This window comes from Sciurus vulgaris (genome assembly GCF_902686455.1).
Source record: "Sciurus vulgaris genome assembly, chromosome: 1".
NCBI lineage: Eukaryota > Metazoa > Chordata > Mammalia > Rodentia > Sciuridae > Sciurus > Sciurus vulgaris.
Window position 1 is genome coordinate 101,454,675 of NC_136461.1, and position 22,187 is coordinate 101,476,861.

The following is a 22,187-nucleotide window of genomic DNA, read 5'->3' on the forward strand; positions in this document are numbered from 1 at the left end:
TATTTTAGCTTGAAGTTTTATGTACTAAAAGTTTAAAATACATGTTGAATTACTTTTGCCTTTAATAATAAGTAATCTGAGTACAGTAGATAGAATATAATTTGTTTGACAAATTCATTTTAATATTGCTGGAAAAGAAATACATATATTAAGAGGAAGATTTAACACTAGACTATTATTTTAAATTCTGCATAAATAATCTATAATTTTAATATTCTCTAATGTTTTAACTGAAAAACTCAAAACGTTCAAAATAAAATTTCTTTAACTTTTCTTAACAGCTAATAACAAGCTATGAAACTACTTCTAGGAAGGACTAACAAAATTCTGCAACATATCTAACTTTATATTATACAAGGACTAATGGCATGATTTTTTTTTTTTTTTGGTCAGTATTGAGAATTGAATCCAGAGCTCAAACACGGTAGGAAAGCTCTCTATCACTCACCTACATCCCTAGCCCTTTTTATTTTTTGTTTTGAGACAGAGTCTCACTAAGTTGCTCAAGTTTGCTCTCAAACTTGTTATCCTTCTACCTTAACCTCCTGAGTTGACTTTTGTAAAGATGTAGGTTCATTAGTTCCAGGCTGTAAAACTAAACATTCCAGCAATAGTGTGGAATAACATACATTAATGAAACATACTGTAAACATCAGTATTTAACTTGGAGAGAAAACATTATCCAAATTTTAATTTCCACAAACAAAAGATTTAGAACTTAAATGCTAACAGATAATGCATTACATAAACCTATTTCATTTATTGCCCAATATTTGCCAAAATCATGAAACTAAAATCCTCTGGTCATGAAAGATAACAAGCAGCAGCAGCACTGCTAATTCTAACATCTTTGGTAAAAGTATCTCAATCATAACCAAGAGAGCATTGCTAAGAATGGAAAGACTGGGGCTGGGGAGATAGCTCAGTTGGTAGAGTGCTTGCCTTGTAAGCACAAGGCCCTGGGTTTGATCCCCAGCACCCAAAAAAAAAAAAAAAAAGAATGGAAAGACTGGGGCTGAGGTTGTGGCTTAGCAGTAAAGCGCTCACCTAGCACGTATGAGGCACTAGGTTTGATCCTCAGCACAACATATAAATAAATAAAATAAAGGTATTGTGTCCACCTACAACTAAAAAAATATTTTAAAAAAATGGAAAGACTTGAGCTGGCGTTGTAGCTCAGTGGCAGAGTGCTTGCCTGTGAGGCACTGGGTTCTATCCTCAGCACCATAAAAAAAAAATGAAGTAAAAGTGGGGGGGGGGGGATACTTGCTCTCATTTTAAAAAAAAAAAGGAAAGACTTCACCACAATTTGACCCCATGATCCCACTCCTCAGTACATACCCAAAGTACTTAACATCCACATACTCTAGTGACTTAGTCACATCAATATTCATAGAAGCTCAATTCACAATAGCTAAGCTATGGAACCAACCTAGGTGCCCTTCAACAGATGAATGGATAAAGAAAATGTAGTACATATACACAATGGAATATTAGCCACAAAGAATGAAATTATGGCACTTGCCAGTAAATGGATGGAATTGGAGACTATCGAGCTAAGTGAAAAAAAAGAAAACAATCCCCCAAAACCAAAGGCTAAATGTTCTCTCTGATATGTAGATGCTGACTCACAATACAGGGGAGGGAGGAGTGGAGGTTCACTGAATTGCACAGGCAAAATTGGCGGAAGAAAGGAAGGATGGGAATGGGAAAAGAAAGTAGAATGAATCAGACATAACTTTCCTATATTCATATACGAATACACAGAATAACTCCACATCATATATAACCAGAAGAATGGGAAGTTACACTCTGTGTATGTATGATATGTCAAAATACATTCTACTGTCATGTGTAACTAAAAAGAACAAATAAAAAGAATTAAAAAAAAAAAAAAAAAAAGGAATGGAAAGACTTCAGTTGCTGTGGCCAATCTGATCCCGAACACATCAAGGAGAAAAAAATTAACCAAAGAGAGAACCAAAGCCACGTAAAGGTTGGATTTTATATTAACAATCAGATAGTGTAATCCTATAATCCCACACCTATAATCCCAGAAATTTAGGAGACTGTGGCAGGAGGATGGTAAGTTTGAGGCTAGCCTCAGCAACTTAGTGAAACCCTGTCTCAAAATTAAAAATAAAAAGGTCTGGGAATATAGGTCAGTAGTAAAGCACCCTGGGTTCAATCCCCAGTACAAAAAAAAAAAAAAAAAAAAAAAAATCAGATGGTACAAAAGGGGCCACTCCTTGGTGCTATATACAGATGCATAGCCTGAAGAGCAAACAAAATGATGTGCCTGGATTGGGGATGTAGCTCAAGGGTAAAGCATCTGTCTTGCATACACAAGTCTCTGGGTTCCAACCCCAGCAGTGGGGGAAAAAAGAATGCCTCTACTACTGAATAAGGGTGAAGGATAAAGGTAATACTTACCATCAATAGGATCTTCTCAATACAATCACTAGAATTCTCTCCTGAATACTAAATAGTTTTATATTTGTTTCTCTAATAATCAGGTGTCCAATTCTTATATGAAACAAAATTACCATTAAGTCTCAAAATAGCATACTTCCTCTCAATAACCAGAGCAGATGTATTCCCTTTCACAAACACTCTGGCTACAATACATTTCTGTCTTGCTTGCTTGTACATGTTAATAAATTAGTTAAGTAAAAATTAGCTAATTTCTAAGTATTGTTTTTATTGTTGGTGTTCTATTTTTTAAACATGCAAAACCCAATTGCAGGAGGTAAAAGGACAATAAAAATCAGTTCAAATTTGCTTACTGAGTTGAGCTTCATGCTGAGGACTCTGGTGCTGGCACTGCTGTGATCGCCTATAAATTGTTTCTCCTGCCTTGAGTGCCTGTTTAAATAACCTTTCAGCATCTACAATAGTGGTTGCTTCTTCCTCAGCCAGTAGAACATATGCAGTGGCACAGCTATAGAGAAAGCAAGTAAGGCAATTTTAAGTAAGATGGTAAGTCAAGTATTTCTCTTGGGTATGTCCCTTTGCTCTAAATCAAGTTCCCTTTAGTTTTAACCACACTTTCCATCTCTTGGGGAGAAAAAAACTTTACTAAATGTTTTAATTTCTTGAGGGCATACTAGCCTATTTATTACATCTAATTCCACAATTCTTTCAGTCTCTTATCTTTTGCTTCTATTTTTTCTTCTTTTTTATCTCCATTCTCTGACCTTGTTTTTTCTTTTTGTACAAGGGGAGAAAAAAGAAGATACAGAAAGAATTGTATGAAAAGAAGTTCTGGCAACCATATACTGCAGTGGTCAGACCTGCTCTTAGTCACTGCATACTCTATAATATTCAACTCCTGTGGGCAATCTATGAAAGAGAGTGAAGATTGGGAAGAGGGTCTCTATGCTAATGAGATACCTTTCATATCTGACTCAAAAACATATTCCAGGACTACGCTTTTCCTCCAAACCTGAGTATTCCCTCTGCATGTGGCTCCATCCTCCCTTGGACTTATCCACAGGAGAATGTGGCATACTTCCCTGGTCTGAATTCCAGTCCTTCCTTCAAACTCCTACCCTCATTCCTTATACCCATGCTTACTCCAATTTTCTTTTCTTCACCCTACTAAAATAGAGATTTTTCTTTGTACTTTTTAAGTCAACAGCTGGCTAATAACATAAATTCATTCTTATGTTTAGGCAAAAAAGAAAGGAAAAAGTTTCCATTTTCTTTTTTTGGTACTGGGGATTGAACCCAGGGTCACTTAACCACTGAGCCACGTTCTCAGCTCTTTTTAAGACATAGTCTTTCTATATTGCTTAGGGTAGCTTTGAACTTGCAATCCTCCTGCCTCGGCTCCAGAGTCACTGGAATTACAGGGCTGTGTGTCACTGTGCTTGCTAAAAGTTTTCTTTTTCATTTCTAGAAATAACAAGTACATCTCTCTAGAGACCATGTCTTAGTTCTGATTACATAATCCTGCAGTAGCCACATGTAGTTACTGAGCACTTAAAACGCGGCTAGTCTGAATTGAAATGTGACGTAAGTGTAAAATGCACAGAGAATTTTGAATAAGACTGAGAAAAATGTAAAATACCTCATTAAGTTTTCTAAAAATTACTGATTACATGTTAAAGCAATATTTTAAATATTGCTGAATGAAACATAAAATTAACTTTTTTACTTTTTAAATGTTACTAGAAAATTCAAAGTCACATATATGATTCACATTATGTTTCAAATGAATAGTATTTATTTCAGCAAGAGAAGAGAGATTATTGGTTTAAAAAAAATGCAAGGGCAGGCAGGAAACAAAATTGATAGATAGCTATCATCGTCAATTAGGATCAAGAAGCATCTTTCAGATATGAAAATGCAAGTCACACTATTTAGGCATGCTTCAAATAATAGTCTAAAGTATTTAATAATTTCACTACTCAAAAATATCTCCTATATATTATATGAATTTTTCTGAAATACTAGATATACTGCTGCTTTAAACACTAGGTATCCTGCCATTTCAAAAACCAATTCAAGTGTTTTTAAATAACCATAATAAAAACTTTTTAAAAGATCTAGATGGATAAAATTAATGCAGTTAGATCAAAATATAAACATCATTATTTATTTTTGTGCTGCTGAGAACCAAACCTAGGGCCTTACGAATGATAGGAAAGGGCTCTAATACTGAGCTATATCCTCAGTCCCTAAAGATAATTTTAAATTATATTATAGTTGTATGGTATGAAGATGTTTTTCTTCTCCTAAAGTCTTCTTGTATTTGTTCTTGCAGCTGAAGATGCTAATACAATAAATTAATTATATGAATACCTAACGAATCTTACTTCGGGGAATGTACTTTTCTTAAATTGAAATTAAATTCACATACCAAAATTCACAGTTTAAAGCATTTTAAACTGCAAAATTGAGAGTCTTTTAGTAAGTTCTCAAGGCTGTGCAATTATCATCACTACATAATTCCTGAGTTAGGAGGAATTATAGGCGTATCACCAAGGCCCATTTTGACCCATGTTAAGTAAAGATGTTAGGTCCTTTTTAAGGTCAAATGTGTTAGGGTCATGTTAGGTCCTTGATTAATTTTTAATTAACTGGTATGTAGATGAGGTAAGGGTTCAACTTCATACTTTTAGATGTGGCTATCTAGTTGTTTCAGCATCATGTTTTCCAAAAAAATTACATTTTCCTCAATTGAATATATTGGCACCATTGTCAAAAATCAGTTGACAATAGATATCAACTTATTTCTGGATTCTCAATTGGAATCCATTGATCTAGGTTTCTATGTTTATGATTTAATTACTGTAGTTTTGTAGTAAGATTGAAAATTAGGAAGTGTGAGTCCTCTTTGTTCTTCTCTTTCAAGACTGTTTAGGCTATGAAGGGTCACTTGCAATTCCACATGAATTTTAGGACCAGCTTGTCCATTTCTGCAAAAATACCAACTGCAATTTTGATAGAACTGCACTGAATCTATAGATCAACTTGGGAAGGACAGTGATGTCTTAATGATATTTAAGTTGTCCAATCCATGAATAGAGGATGCCCTGGCATTTAAGTCTTAACTATTTGAACAGTGTTTTGTGGCTTTCAGTGTACAAGTCTTGCATCTTTTTGGTTCTATTTATTCCAAAGTATTTTAATAATTTTGGTGCTACTGTAATGGTATCATGTTATGATATGAATTTGGAATATTCCCCAAAGGATCACGTGCTAGAAGCTTGGTCCCCAGCATGGTAATGTTCAGAGATGGTGCTTTTTTGGAAGTGATTAGATTATGATGGCTCTGACCTCAGCAATTTATTAATCCACTGAGGGATTCACAGCTGAATGGACTACTGGGAGGTGGTGGAAACTGTAGAAGGTAGAACCTAGGCAAAGGGAGTAAGTTTTGGCGAATGTGCTCTTGGAGACCATATCTTGTTCCCAGACATTTCTTATCTTTCCTTCTGCTTCCTGGCTACTATGAGTTGAGCAGTTATCCTCTGCCACTTCCTTCTGCTATGATGTTCTGCTTCACCTCAGGACCAAAACAGTGAAGCAGGCCAAACCATGCACTGAAACATCTGAACCCATGAGCCAAAATATACCTATCCTCCTTTAAATTGTTTTCTCAGGTATTTTGTCACAGGGATGAAAAGCTGACTAATATAGATTATTTTCTTGGTTTCCTTTCCAAATTGTTCAATGCTAAAGTACAGAAATACAGCTAATTTTTCTTTTTTTTTTACATTGAGCTTGTCTTTTCAAGTATTTTTGAACTCTTTATTAGCTCTAGTAGTTTTGTGTGTGTGGATTAAGATTTTCTTTTTTTTTTTTTTTATTGTAAACAAATGGGATACATGTTGTTTCTCTGTTTGTACATGGCGTAAAGGCATACCATTTGTGTAATCATAAATTTACATAGAGTAATGTTGTTTGATTCATTCTGTTATTTTTCCCTTCCCCCCACCCCTCCCACCCCTCTTTACCCTCTATACAGTACTTCCTTCCTCCATACTTGCCCCCCTCCCTAATCCTAACTCTAACCCTTCCCTCCCCCCCATTATGTGTCAACCTCCACTTATTAGCGATATCATTCGTCCTTTGGCTTTTTGAGATTGGCTTATCTCACTTAGCATGATATTCTCCAATTTCATCCATTTGCCTGCAAATGTCATAATTTTATCATTCTTTATGGCTGAGTAATATTCCATAGTATATATATACCACAGTTTCTTTATCCACTCATCAACTGAAGGGCATCTAGGTTGGTTCCACAGTCTGGCTATTGTGAATTGAGCAGCTATGAACATTGATGTGGCTGTATTTCTGTAGTATGCAGATTTTAAGTCCTTTGGGTATAGGCCAAGGAGTGGGATAGCTGGGTCAAATGGTGGTTCCATTCCAAGTTTTCTAAGGAATCTCCACACTGCTTTCCATAGTGGCTGCACTAATTTGCAGCCCCACCAGCAGTGTATGAGTGTACCTTTCTCCCCACATCCTCGCCAACACCTGTTGTTGCTCGTATTCTTGATAATCGCCATTCTAATTGGAGTGAGATGGAATCTTAGGGTGGTTTTGATTTGCATTTCTCTTATTACTAGAGATGTTGAACATTTTTCCATATGTTTGTTGATTGCTTGTAGATCTTCTTCTGTGAAGTGTCTATTCATTTCCTTAGCCCATTTGTTGACTGGACTGTTTGAATTCTTGGAGTAGAGTTTTTTGAGTTCTTTATAGATTCTGGAGATTAGTGCTCTATCTGAAGTATGATTGGCAAAGATATTCTCCCACTCTGTAGGCTCTTTCTTCGCATTGCTGATAGTTTCCTTTGCTGAGAGAAAGCTTTTTAGTTTGAATCTATCCCAGTGGTTGATTCTAGCTTTTATTTCTTGTGCTATGGGAGTCCTGTTAAGGAAGTCTGGTCCTAGACCAACAAGGTGAAGATTTGGACCTACTTTTTCTTCTATAATCTGCAGGGTCTCTGGTCTGATTCCGAGGTCCTTAATCCATTTTGAGTTTAGTTTCGTGCATGGTGAGAGATATGGGTTTAGTTTCATTCTGTTGCATATGGATTTCCAATTCTCCCAGCACCATTTGTTGAAGAGGCTATCTTTTCTCCATTGCATATTTTTGGCACCTTTGTCTAGTATGAGAAAATTGTATTTATTTGGGTTTGTGTCCGTGTCCTCTATTCTGTACCATTGATCTACCTTTCTATTTTGGTACCAATACCATGCCGTTTTTGTTACTATTGCTTTGTAGTAGAGTTGAAGATCTGGTATTGCAATACCCCCTGTTTCACTCTTCCTGCTAAGGATTGCTTTAGCTATTCTGGGTTTCTTATTCTTCCAGATGAATTTCATAATTGCCTGCTCTATTTCTGTAAGGTACGTCATTGGGATTTTAATTGGAATTGCATTGAATTTGTATAGCACTTTAGGTAGTATGGCCATTTTGACAATATTAATTCTTCCTATCCAAGAACATGGAAGATCTTTCCATCTTCTAAGGTGTTCTTTAATTTCTTTCTTTAGTGTTGTATAGTTCTCATTGTAGAGGTCTTTCACCTCTTTTGTGAGATTGATTCCCAAGTATTTTATTTTTTTCGAGGCTATTGTGAATGGGGTAGTTTTCCTAATTTCTCTTTCTGAAGATTCATCACTTATGTATAAAAATGCGTTGGATTTATGGGCATTGATCTTGTAACCTGCTACTTTACTGAAATCACTTATGAGTTCGAAGAGTTTTCTGGTGGAATATCCAGGTTCCTCTAAATATATAATCATGTCATCAGCGAACAGGGATAGTTTGAGTTCTTCTTTTCCTATTCGTATCCCTTTAATTTCTTTGGTTTGTCTAATTGCTCTGGCCAGAGTCTCAAGAACGATGTTGAATAGAAGTGGTGAAAGAGGGCATCCCTGCCTTGTTCCAGTTTTTAGGGGGAATGCTTTCAGTTTTTCACCATTTAGAATGATATTAGCCATGGGCTTAGCATAAATGGCCTTTACAATATTAAGGAATGTTCCCACTATCCCTATTTTTTCTAGTGTTTTGAGCATGAAGGGGTGCTGTATTTTATCAAATGCTTTTTCTGCATCTATTGAAATAATCATGTGATTCTTGACTTTAAGTCTATTAATATGGTGAATTACGTTTATTGATTTCCTGATGTTGAACCAACCTTGCATCCCTGGGATGAAACCCCCTTGATCATGGTGCACTATCTTTTTAATATGTTTTTGTATGCGATTTGCTAAAATTTTGTTGAGAATTTTTGCGTCGATGTTCATTAAGGATATTGGTCTGAAATTTTCTTTCCTTGATGAGTCTCTGTCTGGTTTAGGTATCAGTGTGATATTGGCTTCATAGAATGAGTTTGGGAGGGTTCCCTCCTCTTCTATTTTATGGAATACTTTGAGAAGTATTGGAATGAGCTCTTCCTTAAAGGTTTTGTAGAACTCGGCTGAGAACCCATCTGGTCCCGGACATTTCTTTGTTGGTAGGCTTTTGATGACTTCTTCTATTTCAGTACTTGAAATTGGTCTATTTAAATTGTTTATGTCCTCCTCATTCAGTTTAGGCAATTCATATGTCTCTAGAAACCTGTTGATGTCTTCGAAATTTTCTATTTTGTTGGAGTATAGATTTTCAAAATAGCTTCTAATTATGTTTTGTATTTCCATCTTGTCTGTTGTGATATTTCCTTGTTCATTCCAAATTTTAGTGATTTGGGTTTTCTCTCGTCTTCTCTTTGTTAGTGTGGCTAAAGGTTTATCAATTTTGTTTATTTTTTCGAAGAACCAACTATTTATTTTGTCAATTTTTTGTATTGTTTCTTTTGTTTCAATTTCATTGATTTCAGCTCTGAGTTTAACTATTTCCTGTCTTCTACTACTTTTGGTGCTGTTCTGTTCTTCTTTTTCTAAGGCTTTGAGCTGTAGTGTTAGGTTGTTTATTTGTTGAGTTTTACTTCTTTTATTAAATGCGCTCCATGAAATAAATTTCCCTCTAAGTACTGCTTTCATAGTGTCCCAGAGATTTTGATATGATGTTTCTTTGTTCTCATTTACCTCTAAGAATTTTTTAATTTCCTTCCTAATATCTTCTGTTATCCATTCATCATATAATAGCATATTGTTTAATCTCCAGATGTTGGAATAGTTTATGTGTTTTACTCTTTCATTTATTTCTAACTTCAATCCATTATGATCTGATAGAATACATGCTAGTGTCTCTATCTTCTTGTATTTGCTAACATTAGCTTTGTGGCATAATATATGGTCTATTTTAGAGAAGGATCCATGTGCTGCTGAGAAGAAAGTGTATTCACTCTTGGTTGGATGGAATATTCTATAAATGTCCGTTAAGTCTAAATTATTGATTGTGTTGTTGAGATCTATGGTTTCTTTGCTCAATTTTTGTCTGGAAGATCTGTCCAGTGGTGAGAGCGGCGTGTTAAAATCACCTAGTATTATTGTGTTGTGGTCTATTTGGTTTCTGAAATTCAGAAGGATTTGTTTGACATACATAGATGAGCCACTGTTTGGGGCATAGATGTTTATGATTGTTATATCTTGCTGATTTATGCTTCCCTTAAGCAGTATGAAATGACCTTCTTTATCCCTTCTGACTAACTTTGGCTTGAAGTCCACATTATCGGAAATGAGGATGGATACTCCAGCTTTTTTGCTGAGTCCATGTGCATGGTATGTTTTTCCCCATCCTTTCACCTTTAATCTATGGGTATCTTTTTCTATGAGGTGAGTCTCTTGCAGGCAACATATTGTTGGATCTTTCTTTTTAATCCAGTCTGCCAGTCTATGTCTTTTGATTGATGAATTCAGGCCATTAACATTCAGGGTTATTATAGAGAAATGATTTGGTTTCCCGGTCATTTGGTTCATTTTTAAAATTTTGTTTATTTATTTGTTTGACACAACTTGTTTCCTCCTTTATTTGACAGTTCCTTTAGGATAATTCCTCCCTTTGCTGATTTGCTTCTTTGTTTTTCATCTCTTCCTCATGGAATATTTTGTTGAGAATGTTCTGTAATGCTGGCTTTCTTTTTGTAAATTCTTTTAGCTTTTGTTTATCATGGAAGGATTTTATTTCATCGTCAAATTTGAAGGTAAGTTTTGCTGGGTATAAGATTCTTGGTTGGCATCCATTTTCTTTCAGGGCTTGAAAAATGTTGTTCCAGGACCTTCTAGCTTTTAGGGTCTGGATTGAAAAATCTGCTGATATGCGTATTGGTTTCCCCCTGAATGTAATTTGGTTCTTTTCTCTCACAGCCTTTAAAATTCTGTCTTTATTTTGTATGTTAGGTATTTTCATTATAATGTGCCTTGGTGTGGGTCTGTTGTAATTTTGTGTATTTGGAGTCCTGTAAGCCTCTTGAACTTGATTTTCCATTTCATTCTTCAGATTTGGGAAATTTTCTGATATTATTTCATTGAATAGGTTGTTCATTCCTTTGGCTTGTTTCTCTAGGCCTTCCTCAATCCCAATAATTCTTAAATTTGGCCTTTTCATGATATCCCATAGTTCTTGTAGATTCTGTTCATGATTTCTTACCATCTTCTCTGTTTGTTCAGCTTTGTTTTCAAGGTTAAATATTTTGTCTTCAATGTCTGAGGTTCTGTCTTCCAGGTGTTCTATCCTATTGGATATGCTTTCTATGGAGTTCTTAATTTGGTTTATTGTTTCCTTCATGTCAAGGATTTCTGTTTGGTTTTTTTTCAATATCTCTAACTCTTTATTGAAATGATCTTTTGCTTCCTGTATTTGCTCTTTTAACTGTCGATTGGTGCGATCAATCAATGCTTGCATTTGCTCTTTCATCTCATCATTCAATGCTTGCATTTGCTCTTTCATCTCATCGTTTGCTTCTCTGATCATTTTAATTATGTACATTCTGAACTCCTTTTCTGTCATTTCTTCTGCCATGCTGTCATTGGGTTTTATTGATGTAACATCTAGATTTGTTTGCAGCATTTTCTTTCCTTGTTTTCTCATGTTGTTCAGATATCAGTGGACCGCTGAGATATTGCAGATTTCCTCTGTTGATTTACAATGACCCTGAAGATTTCTATATATATCCCCTCTTAGCCTTCAGTAGGCTGAAGTCTTGGAGGAGGTTGATAATGCGGTGCTCCACAAGGAAGCTGCCTCTCTAGGAGTGGTGGCCTTCAGGTGGGGTATATTCCCTGCTAGTGGGCAGAGGTGCCTCCACTTGTTGACCAATGGTCATCCAAAGGGGACCTAGGCTGTGGGCTGAGGCAAGGCCTGTTTGGGCCTGTGTCTCTGGTTTTACCGTCCTTGTGGGGAAACCTCACCAGGCAGGGAAGACTCACCCAATGGGGAGGTCTCGCTGGTCAGTTTCCTCCTAGAGGTTCCCCTCAATTTACAGCTACTGCCTGGGCTGGGCTGCCTTCCTCTGCAAAGTTTCCAGGGGCCCGGCCCTACCTCCTGGGCCTGGGAGCCTCACCCTTCGCAGATGAATCTCCTTAGGCTGCCCCTCCTCAGAGAATTTGCCCATAGGCCTGGAACCTTCGCTCTGCCCTAAGCCTGTCTCTGTGCGGCTCTTCCACCCAGAAGCCTCCTAGATCCTGGGACCCTGTTCTGCACCTAATCGCCTGGCTGCGTGGCCCCTCCTCTGAGCAGCCACCTGTGGCCCCGAACAATCGCTCTGAGTCCCAGAGACCCGCCACAGGCCTCTTCCTCCAGACAGCCGCCCAGTATGCCGGTGCGGTCACTAGGAGTCCAAGAAACTCACTTCGTGCCTCCTCCTCCCACCAACCACCCGTAGCCCGGGGCAATCAATCACTCCGAGTCGAAGTGACCCTCTCCGTTCCTCCTCCTTCTCCAGATAACCCCCCGGGTGTTCAGGAGCAGTCCCTCTGAGTGGCTCTGAATCCACGTGACCCGCTGCACGGGTCCTCTGGGCACCGCCCGGAGCTCTGGTGTGGCCCCTCAAGACCAAGCGTCCCACCACGCTTCTCCTCCAGGCAGCCCCCCTGTGTTCAGGAGCTGTCACTTTAAGACCAAACAACTCACCACTCGCCTTCTCCTCTGAGCAGCCGCCTGGAGCGCTAATGCAGTCACTGCGAGTCCAAAGGACCCGCCGCGCTCCTTCTCCTCCTTCTCCTACTCCTCCGGGCAGGCCCCGGGGTTCAGAAGTGGTCAGAGTCCAAACAGCTCGCCACGCAGCCCCTTCTCTGGCAACCGCCTGTAGTTCCCGTGTAGTCACCCGAATCCAAGCGGCCGCTCCTCTTCCTCCTTGTCCTCAGGGCAGGCCCCGGTGTTCAGAAGCGTCGTTCTGATTCCAAACAGCTCGCCGCGCGGCTTCTCCTCTGGCAACCGCCTGCAGCTCTGGTGCAGTCTCTCCGAATCCAAGTGGCCACGCTCCTCTCCTCCTCCTCAGGGCAGGCCCCGGTGTCCTGAGTCCACACAGTTCTCCCCGCCACTCCTCCCCCGGGCAGCCGCCGGAGCCCCAGTGGCTGCTCCGAGTCCCAGCGCTGTGCCGAGCGGCCTCCTCTATGGCGCTCCAGCGGGGGGAGGGGCATCTCACCGGCAGTTCTACTTCACAAAGTTTCCTGCGTTCCGGGACCCCCGTCCCATCCGGGATGCCCCCCCAGGGGGTGAGAGTCACCCGGCTACTTTGAGTTGGTCCCAAGCGTCTCAATATCTCCTCTCTTGAATCCTGAGTTCTGGAGCAACACGTAATGCAGCCACCCTCTAGGCCACCATCTTGAAAAACCGGATTAAGATTTTCTACATATAAAGATCATGTTATCCATGAACAGACAGTTTTACTTCCTCCTTTGTAATTAGGATGCCATTTTTTTCTTTTTCTTGCTCAATGTCCCTAGCTAGAACCTCTATTGCTATGTTAAATGAAATGGTAAGGGCAGACATCCTTGCCTTATTCCTGATTTTAGAACACATTCAGTTTTTCATTAATCAGTACATAGTTATCTGTGGGTTTTTCATAGGTGCTCTCTATCAGGTTGAGGAAGGTTTCTTATAGTCCTTATAGTCCTAATTTTTAAAATGTTATCATCATAAACTGGTGCTGGATTTTTTCAAATACTTTTTCTGCATCAAGATAATCGTGGTTTTTTTGTCCTTTGTTCTATTAATGTGGTGTAGTACATTAATTGATTTCCATGTTTTTATCATGAAAGGGTGCTTCTTTTGTCATATGCTGCTTCTGCATTACTTGAAATGATCATGTGATTTCTTTCTTTTATTCAAGGTGTATATCACATTGATAAATTTTTATATGCTAAGCCATTTCCTTACATTCCAACAATAAACCCTACTTCATCAGGGAATACAATACTTTCTTTCTTTTTATTTATTTATTTTTTTTTGCAGTGCTGGGGATCGAACCCAGGGCCTTGTGCTTGCAAAGCAAGCATTCTACCGACTGAGCTATCTCCCCAGCCCAAATACAATACTTTCAATATACTGCTGGATATTATATGTTAGTATTTTCTATTGGGACATTTTTTTCTTCAAATATTATTTTCTGCCTTTCTCTCCCTTCTCTGGGACTCTCACATTATGCCTAAGCCAGTGTGTCTGATATTGTCCCACAGATCTCTTAGACACTTCATATTCTTCATTCATTTTTTCTTGCTCCTTAGACCTAAATAATCTCAATTGACTTACCAAACTTTCACTGATTCTTCTGTATGCTCAAATCTGCCACTGAACTCAGTAAATTTTTCTTTTCCATCAATTTTTAATTCTAGAATTTCCAGTTAGATTATTTTTTATTATCGCTTCCTCTTTATTTACATTATCTAATGGTAATACATCTTTCTCACAGTTTTTATTAGCTGTTTGAACACATTTAAAATAGTTTATTTAAAGTCTAGGCTTCCTCAGGTGCAGTTTCTATAAATTTCTTTTCTTACCTATGCACTGCCCATATATTTTTGTTTTGTTTTGTTTCTTTGTAATGTTTTGTTGAAAATGGGAAACCCAGATTATTATATTCTGGAAACTCTGGAAATAAGGTTGTTTTGTACTTTATTTGTCATTGCTGCTTGTTGTAGCTGCTTGTTTAATGACTTTCTTGAACCAATTTTATAAAATCCACATTCTTAGTCACACGGAACCAATGAAGTGTGAGTTCAGTGGTTATTAATGATTTGGCAGAAATTTCCTTAAATACTGAAACTCAAAAAAATCCCACAAAATTCAGAAGTTTTTGCAGACGGGCTGTGTATATGTAATGTGTGCACATGCATATCAGGCAATTTACAACTCTGCCTTAGTCTTCACTTCTTGCTTGCACACAACCTGAAGGTTAGCCAGACATGACAGCTTAGGGTCTTTTCAAGTCTCTTCTAAGCACATGCTCAACTTTGGCCAAGTGTAGAGCTTTGAGATTCCCAGGAATATATGGGAGCTTTTCAAAGTATATCATTCTCCAGCCTTTCTTCATAAGCATTCTGGCTTGTCTGGTTTTTGTCCCAGCTGTTATCCCTTGCCCTAGACAATAGTAACTAATGCATTTACCTTTAAATGTTTTCAACAAATGTGCCCTAGTATAGTTAACTCGGTCCTGAGTTAAGTTATGAACATTAATGGCCTAAACTCATCAATCAGAAGACACAGACTGGCAGACTGGCTTAAAAAACAGGACCCGACAATATGCTGTTTCCAAGAGTCTCACCTCATAGGCAAAAACATCCATAGACTGAATGTAAATAAATCATAGAGGAAACAGTATCCATGACTTCAAATTTAAAAACCTAACAGAAATGCTTTTCATATGGATTGTACTGGTTTCATATATGTCAAAACTGATCAAACTACATACTTTAAATATGTGCATTTTATTGTACTTCAATTTTACCTCAATAAAGATATGGGGGGAAAAAAGACAATAAAAAATGTTCAAGTTAGCTAAAATAAAGGCAAGTCCTTTCAGCTGGTCTTTCAGGGAGCCACCACACAGGTTAAAACAAACAACCTCTGTTCTTTGAGAAAAGGACATGGATCTATTCTTGGAGTGTGAGCTACTGTCTTCAAGGTTAACACTGAGCTACGGAGTAGGTGATGGGGCCAGGGTATATTAAACACCATAGGTATTTTTACCCTTGATTTAACATTCACTAGACTGCTGTAAACTTTTCATTATTTTGATTACAACAGCTCTTGTTAGTTTATTCACTGTTTTTGGAGTTCACTACTCTTTATCATTTTTGCTCTACCTTGGGAAGTAGTTCTTAATAAGGATAATCTATTTATTGGGAGGGTTTCTGAGGAAAACTCTAAATCTACACTGTAAAGAAAACATTACTTGAATGACCCCAACTGGGGCTATATTTTTGCTCTCGGCATTTATTTAGCATGTGTTAGATTAATTTACTAGCCAAGTGCAGTGGTGCACAACTGTAATCCAAACAAGGCAAAGACAGGAGGATCACATGTTTGAGGCTAGTCTCAGCAACTTAGTGAGACCCTGTCTCAAAATAAAAAGGGCTGGGGATGAAGCTCAGTGGTAGAGCATCCCTGGGTTCAATCTCTACTGTCATAAAGAAACAAACAAACAAACGCTGTTAACATGGGGGGGGGGAGTTGACAGAGCTATGTTTTACTTATTTTGACTCCTCTTCTTAGGCCTCCAAGCCCATTAGCAACTGATGTTCTCAGTACTGAATGAATGCTCTTAATGAACCATTTAAATGAAAAACAAAATTAAAACACTGGCATAAGTATTTTAATACCCTTATAAGTATTATCACCATTCTCCATTCAAAAAAATAATTTCTAACATAATTTCTATTCAAAAGTATATACAAGTTTTAAATTTCAGAAGCAAAATACAGATGTCAGTGAACACTGCAAATTTTATCTTTGGGAAAAGGAGACTATTATAATGACTCCAAGAGTCTTAGAAATAGACAAAAGGAAATATAAAATTATTTGCCTGAAGTTTCCTTTAAAACAAAGTTACTTTCCATATAATTCAAACTTACTCATTGTTTAATTCTAAAGCTTGATAGGCTGCTTTGATTCGAGCTGGAGGATTTCTTTCCCTCCATGCCTTCTGCATAACTGTAGGAAAAAAAAAAAATATTTCAAAAGTGGATGAGATAGTAAACATAAATAATTTCATGCAAAACATGAAGAATGAACTAGGAGAGTAATTAAAGCTTTAAATAAGGTGTTTTTAAACATATGAAACAAGCTGGGTTACTAGTTTACATTAACTTTATAAGAAATTTACATTAAATCTGGAAGCTTTAAGTGTAATAAAAATATTCTTTCTCTGATTTATTTGAATAACAACATATAAGGTACTTAACCAAGTTAATTACACCATTTATTATATTTGAATATTTATACATCTGAATGCAGATTAAAATTCAGTTTGAGTGACATTAGGTTATAATCAATATGAAATATTCCAGTTCTGTTTTTATCATTTTCTAAAGAGTCTACAGAACTGCTATACATATATAAAAACTTAAAAACAGTCTGTCTAATCAATGATTCACTCTAAGAAGAATGTGTGGATTTGTATTTTGCATGAAAAGCAGGAGGGGAGAATTAATTTAGAGCACAATACATCTCTGGAAAATGTGACCTTTAACCAGAATTCAACAAAAGCCTAAGTTAGGAATTTTCTAGAATAATAATATTAGTTTTGCTACTATTCACTGTACCCAAATAAAGATATCATACTAAGTAACATTTCTTAAGTATTAAACAAACAAACAAACAAAGTGAAACTATCTGGCTTAATTTAAGTTTGATAAGAAAAACAGAGAACCTATGACTGTTGATTTTGGAACAAAACCCACATCTGTACAGGAAGAATGTGAAAAATGTTTGATTTTTCCTTTGGAAAGAAAATATTAGTGTTGGCTTAGAAAAGGAGACAATATATTCCACTTGTGTAACAAAAAATACTTTTCTCATATCAAACATATCACCATCTAGTTGACAGCTAGTGCTTCCTGAATTTGACAAACTGATGCAAGGCAGTACCCATCTGATACTGACCAAGTAAAGAATGTCATTCTGCTGAAACTCCAAAATATTACATAAAAATAGAGCATAATATTAGATTTGCTATTTCTGATGATAGGGTTCTCTTCTATAAGTTATATTTACAAGTCAAATTTTAAAACTAAATCTTTACCAACATTTTAAAGAGTTACTTAATATTCAAGTATATTAAGTACTTATCAATTTCTTTATCCAATTCCCTTTTGATGGACAATTAAGTTCTATCCAATACTTTGCTAACGCAAAACTGCGATAACAATCTTTCAGTGTCTATCCTTGCTTATCTAACCAAATATTTCCTTTCTAGAAATAAGAGTTGGTTAAAACATACACATCTTTAAAGAGATTTAGGATGTATGTTCCTAAATTCTTTTCAACAAGAACATACTAATTTATATTCTCACTTTATAGGAGATTGACAATTTCCCTACTTCCTTAACAACCAACCTACTACAAAAGTTGAGCATCCTCAATCCAAAAATTCCAAATCTGAAATACTCCAAAATAAAAAAACATTAAACCACAGGTGGGCAATTCCACACCTGACCTCATATGATCGCTTGCAATCAAAACACAGGCACACTAAAAATACTGTATGAAATTATCTTTAGGCTAAGTGCACAAAGCATATATGAAATATAAGTGAATTTTGTGTTAGGACTTGAGTCCCATTCCCAAGATATCTCCTTACATATATGGAAATATTCATAAATAAAAAAAAAATCTGAAATCCAAACATTTGTGGTCTCAAGTATTTCATATAAGGAATATTCAATCTGTATTATCAGTCTTTGCTATTATGTGAAAACAATCTTATTTTCATTTTTCTAAAAAAACATTTCTACTGAGGTTATCTAATCCATTTTTTTTTTTTTTTTTGTACCAGGGATTGAACCCAGGGCGCTTAATCACCAAGCCACATACCTAACCCTTTTTTTTTTTTTTTTGTATTTTATTTAGAGACAGTGTTGCTTACACCTTGCTAAGGTGCTAAGGCTGGGTTTGAATTCATGATCCTTCAGCCTCAGCCTCCCAAGATGCTGTGATTATAGGCATGAACCACCGCACTCAGAATCTAATATACTTTTAAGCAATTATTCTTATGTTTTCAAATGCTCTATCTGGTCTTTCAAGATTATTCTTCACAACCTGAGGCAGTCCTAAGTCTAAGGGGAAAAGGGAAGTAGAAAAAGAAAAAAAATGTGCATTTTTTTTTTTTCTAAAATAAGGATTAGGAATCACTTAAAGCAAAATGTTGACTTAGTTAATTCAATTGTTCTCTTTAAGACCTCATGATATGCTTTTAAAAATTAATAAAAGCTATTACCAATTCATTCAAATTTATCTATTTTTCAAGGCAAATATTTTAACGTTCTAGTAAGCACAAAAGAGAGCAGCAGTTATCGCCAGGACAGGGGTCACGTATGTAACTGTCTGCAGAGGCCAGGCAGGAAACATGAGAGTGAACTAAAAGCACATTCACTGTCTGAAGAGAACAGCCACAATTCAGTTCTAGCTTATTACTGCCAAGTGGAAATGTAGATCCACTTTCCCCATACTTTCCAGCTTTCCAAAAGGTTTACAACTGATTTATCAGATTTTAATGTGAATTTTTTTTTTTTTTTTGAGACAGGATCTCTCTACTGTCCAGGATGGCCCTGAATTCATAATCCTTCTATCTCAGCCTCTTAAGAGCTAGTACTACCTTTATTTATTTTTACGTGGTGCTAAAGATCAAACCCAGTGCCTCACACATGCCAAGCAAGTGCTCTACCACTGAGCCACAACCCCAACCCCCAAATATGCTTGTTTTATGCCTTAAACAAATTGATGAAAATAAAATCATCTCATGTAATGATTACTGAAGATAATAAGTCAAGGGAAATTTGCTACATGACATACACGTCTTTTTTTTTAATATAAAAATACCAATATCTATTATTGGCTTGCTGGGGATGTAGCTCAGTGGCAGAGCACTTGCCTAGAAAGTGTGAGGACCTAGATTCAATTTTTAGTACTGCAAAAAATAATCACTGCCTTCACGTGAGTCTCTGAAAGAATCAGTACTTAGGGTTATGTGTACCACTAGAAGTACATGAAACTTGACAAAGACCAAAATGGCATGCATGGTTTTAAGAGAATCAATTTCTGAAATCTCAATTTTATATGACTTTCTCATACTGATTTAACTAAATAATTTTCTTTTGATTAGTGTATTCATTATGCTAGTTTTCCTTTCCTAACAGTACCCCCTACACTCCTTCCCTGAGAGATATGGTCCCTTCCATTCTACAAAAGAAAGGCTTATATCTTACCCATTCTAAATGTTTTCAAGGTGCATTGGCTTAGAGTGTAAAAATTTCCAGGTACCCAAAGGATAATGCAACTTGGGTTTGGGGGTAGCCACTTTAAGTGAAGGTATCCTTTAAAAGTGATTACTGCCTTTTGCTTATTTCTTTTAACAGTGGACCTTGGCATTAAGAAATAAGAGTGGGCTGGGGAGATAGCTCAGTTGGTAGAGTGCCTGGGTTCAATCCCCAGCACCACAGGGGAAAAAAAAAAAAAAAGAGTATTTCGGCCGGTGCGGTGGTGCGTGCCTGTCATTCCAGGGGTGAGGCAGGAGGATCTTGACTTCAAAGCCAGCCTCAGCAATTTAGAAAGACCTTGTCTCTAAATGTCTCTAAATATTTTTAAATTGCTGGGGGTGTGGCTCAGTGGTTAAGCACACCTGGGTTCAATCCTTGGTACCAAAAAAAAAGAGAAAAGAAAAGAAATACAGTATTCTGGTCCCTGAATGTTTTAAATTTAAGTATATTAGGAAGTGGGGGAGGGAATGATAACAATCTTTGTTAGTTCCATTAGTAGCCCTCCAAAATTACTATCAAAGAATGTATTCTCCTAAGGGAAGGTTCCTTCACAGCACAGTATAAGGGGCATTAATAAGGAACAATAAAAGCAGGGGCTAGGGATATAGCTCAGTTGGTAGAGTGCCTGTCTCGCAAGCACAAGGCCCTGGGTTCAATTCCCAGCACGAAAGAAAAAAAATAAAATAAAAGCAGCAGGGCCTTATTTCAGTCAAGTGACAAAACTCTAGACCAAGCTCCAAGATTTATCTATCTTTCTATCTTGGAATCTGAAATAAGAAGAAAAAGCTATCATGGAAGATGCATCTATATATGTTTATCTGAACTGAAAAGTGAAGTCAAATTTCTATCAGAAAGTGTCTAATCTGGTTAATAGGATTGACAATGAAGATATGCATCCAATTAGGTTTCATGGAGGACATATTTCAAAGTTTAAAGATCTAAGTTATATAGCTCTAAGGATTTGACAAAACTTTCATTAAAGTATATCACATTATTTAGAACCTTATGACCAAATGAAATTTGTTAAAAATTTACATAAAATTTTTTATTGTAGAAAAGGTTGCTTAATAATAAAAGACTCAAGCATTAATTAAAATAAAATTATAAAGCGGGTGTAAAATAGATATGCATTCAAGAAGAAAAAGGACTTACATAAAGCTTATAACTGTTAGAAAACATTTGATCATGTAGTTTTCAATGGATAATGGTGGGTATCAAATTATTTGATTCCAGGATCTGGGGCCATATATGTAGCTTAGTAGTAGAGTATATGCTTAGCATATGAAATGTCCTTGGTACAATCCCAGAAAATACAAACACACACACACACACACACACACAATTGACTCCATGATATATATTTAAATATAGGGCATATTAATTTTATTTTTTTAAGGTTTACATTTTACAATATGTCAAAAATTACATTCTTTGTAATATTTTACCTTATGATGTTAATTTTTAAAAGAGTGAGTTAGGTTCAATGGCACATTCCTATAATCCCACCAACTGAGGAGGCTGAGGCAAGAGGATCCAGGCCAGTCTCAACAATTAAGAAAGGCCCTATGCAACTCAGTGAGACCCTGTCTCAAAAAATAAAGAGGACTGGGAATATAGCTCAGTAATAAAGCACTCCTGAGCTCAACCCCCAGTATGAAAAATAAATAAATGAATAAAATAATAAGATTAAAAGGACACATAGTTTTTCAAATTCTTTTAGGAGCTATTAAATGTTTTAAGACAACAGTTTCAATGTAGAAATTTTATTTATTTATTTTTTGACTAGAGTTTTAGTGGATAGTTAAGAGTGACTGTTGGAAAGTCTACTGATGGTTGCAATTCTGACTATGAGAGGGAGGTAATGGTTAATTTCCAGAGGAACTTCAATCCTTAAAGTTAATAGACAGTATTGATAGTGTACTGCTATTTCCCTAAGACATACACTTTTGATAATAATAAAATTAAGCATATAAACATTAAGCAATTCTTTTTTATCTCTATTTGAAATTAAATATTTTATATAACCATATCAAAGAACCTTGAATTTCCTGCTACTATCCATCCTTAACATATTTAATCCAACAAAGATATATGACAATGAATTCAATTCAGTGCTAAGAAACTGGCTTTTTCAGACTACCTATCAATGTGGTTAAGTAGAAGCAGTAGTTAGTTAAAAGCCAGACTAGTGTTTGAAACCCAGCCTTATGTATTAACTGTGTGACTAGGACATGCTACTTGATCTCTCTTTACCTGTGTTTCTTTGTTCTATTTATTTATATGCAGTTCTGGGGATCAGACCCAGGGTCT

At 36.6% G+C, this 22,187-nt stretch overlaps 1 protein-coding gene across 11 annotated transcripts in view; it reads right to left on the minus strand.

Moving 5' to 3' along the window:
- ST7L (suppression of tumorigenicity 7 like) overlaps positions 1-22,187 on the minus strand; it is a 179,524-nt gene that overhangs the window by 136,020 nt on the left and 21,317 nt on the right. For all 11 annotated transcript variants that reach the window (XM_079135541.1, XM_079135537.1, XM_079135542.1 and 8 more), the window contains exons 6-7: positions 16,476-16,554; positions 2,787-2,941 (exon numbers count right to left, since the gene is read on the minus strand). In XM_079135541.1, the coding sequence (XP_078991667.1) occupies positions 2,787-2,941; positions 16,476-16,554 (234 nt within the window). The remainder of the gene's footprint in view (positions 1-2,786; positions 2,942-16,475; positions 16,555-22,187) is intronic.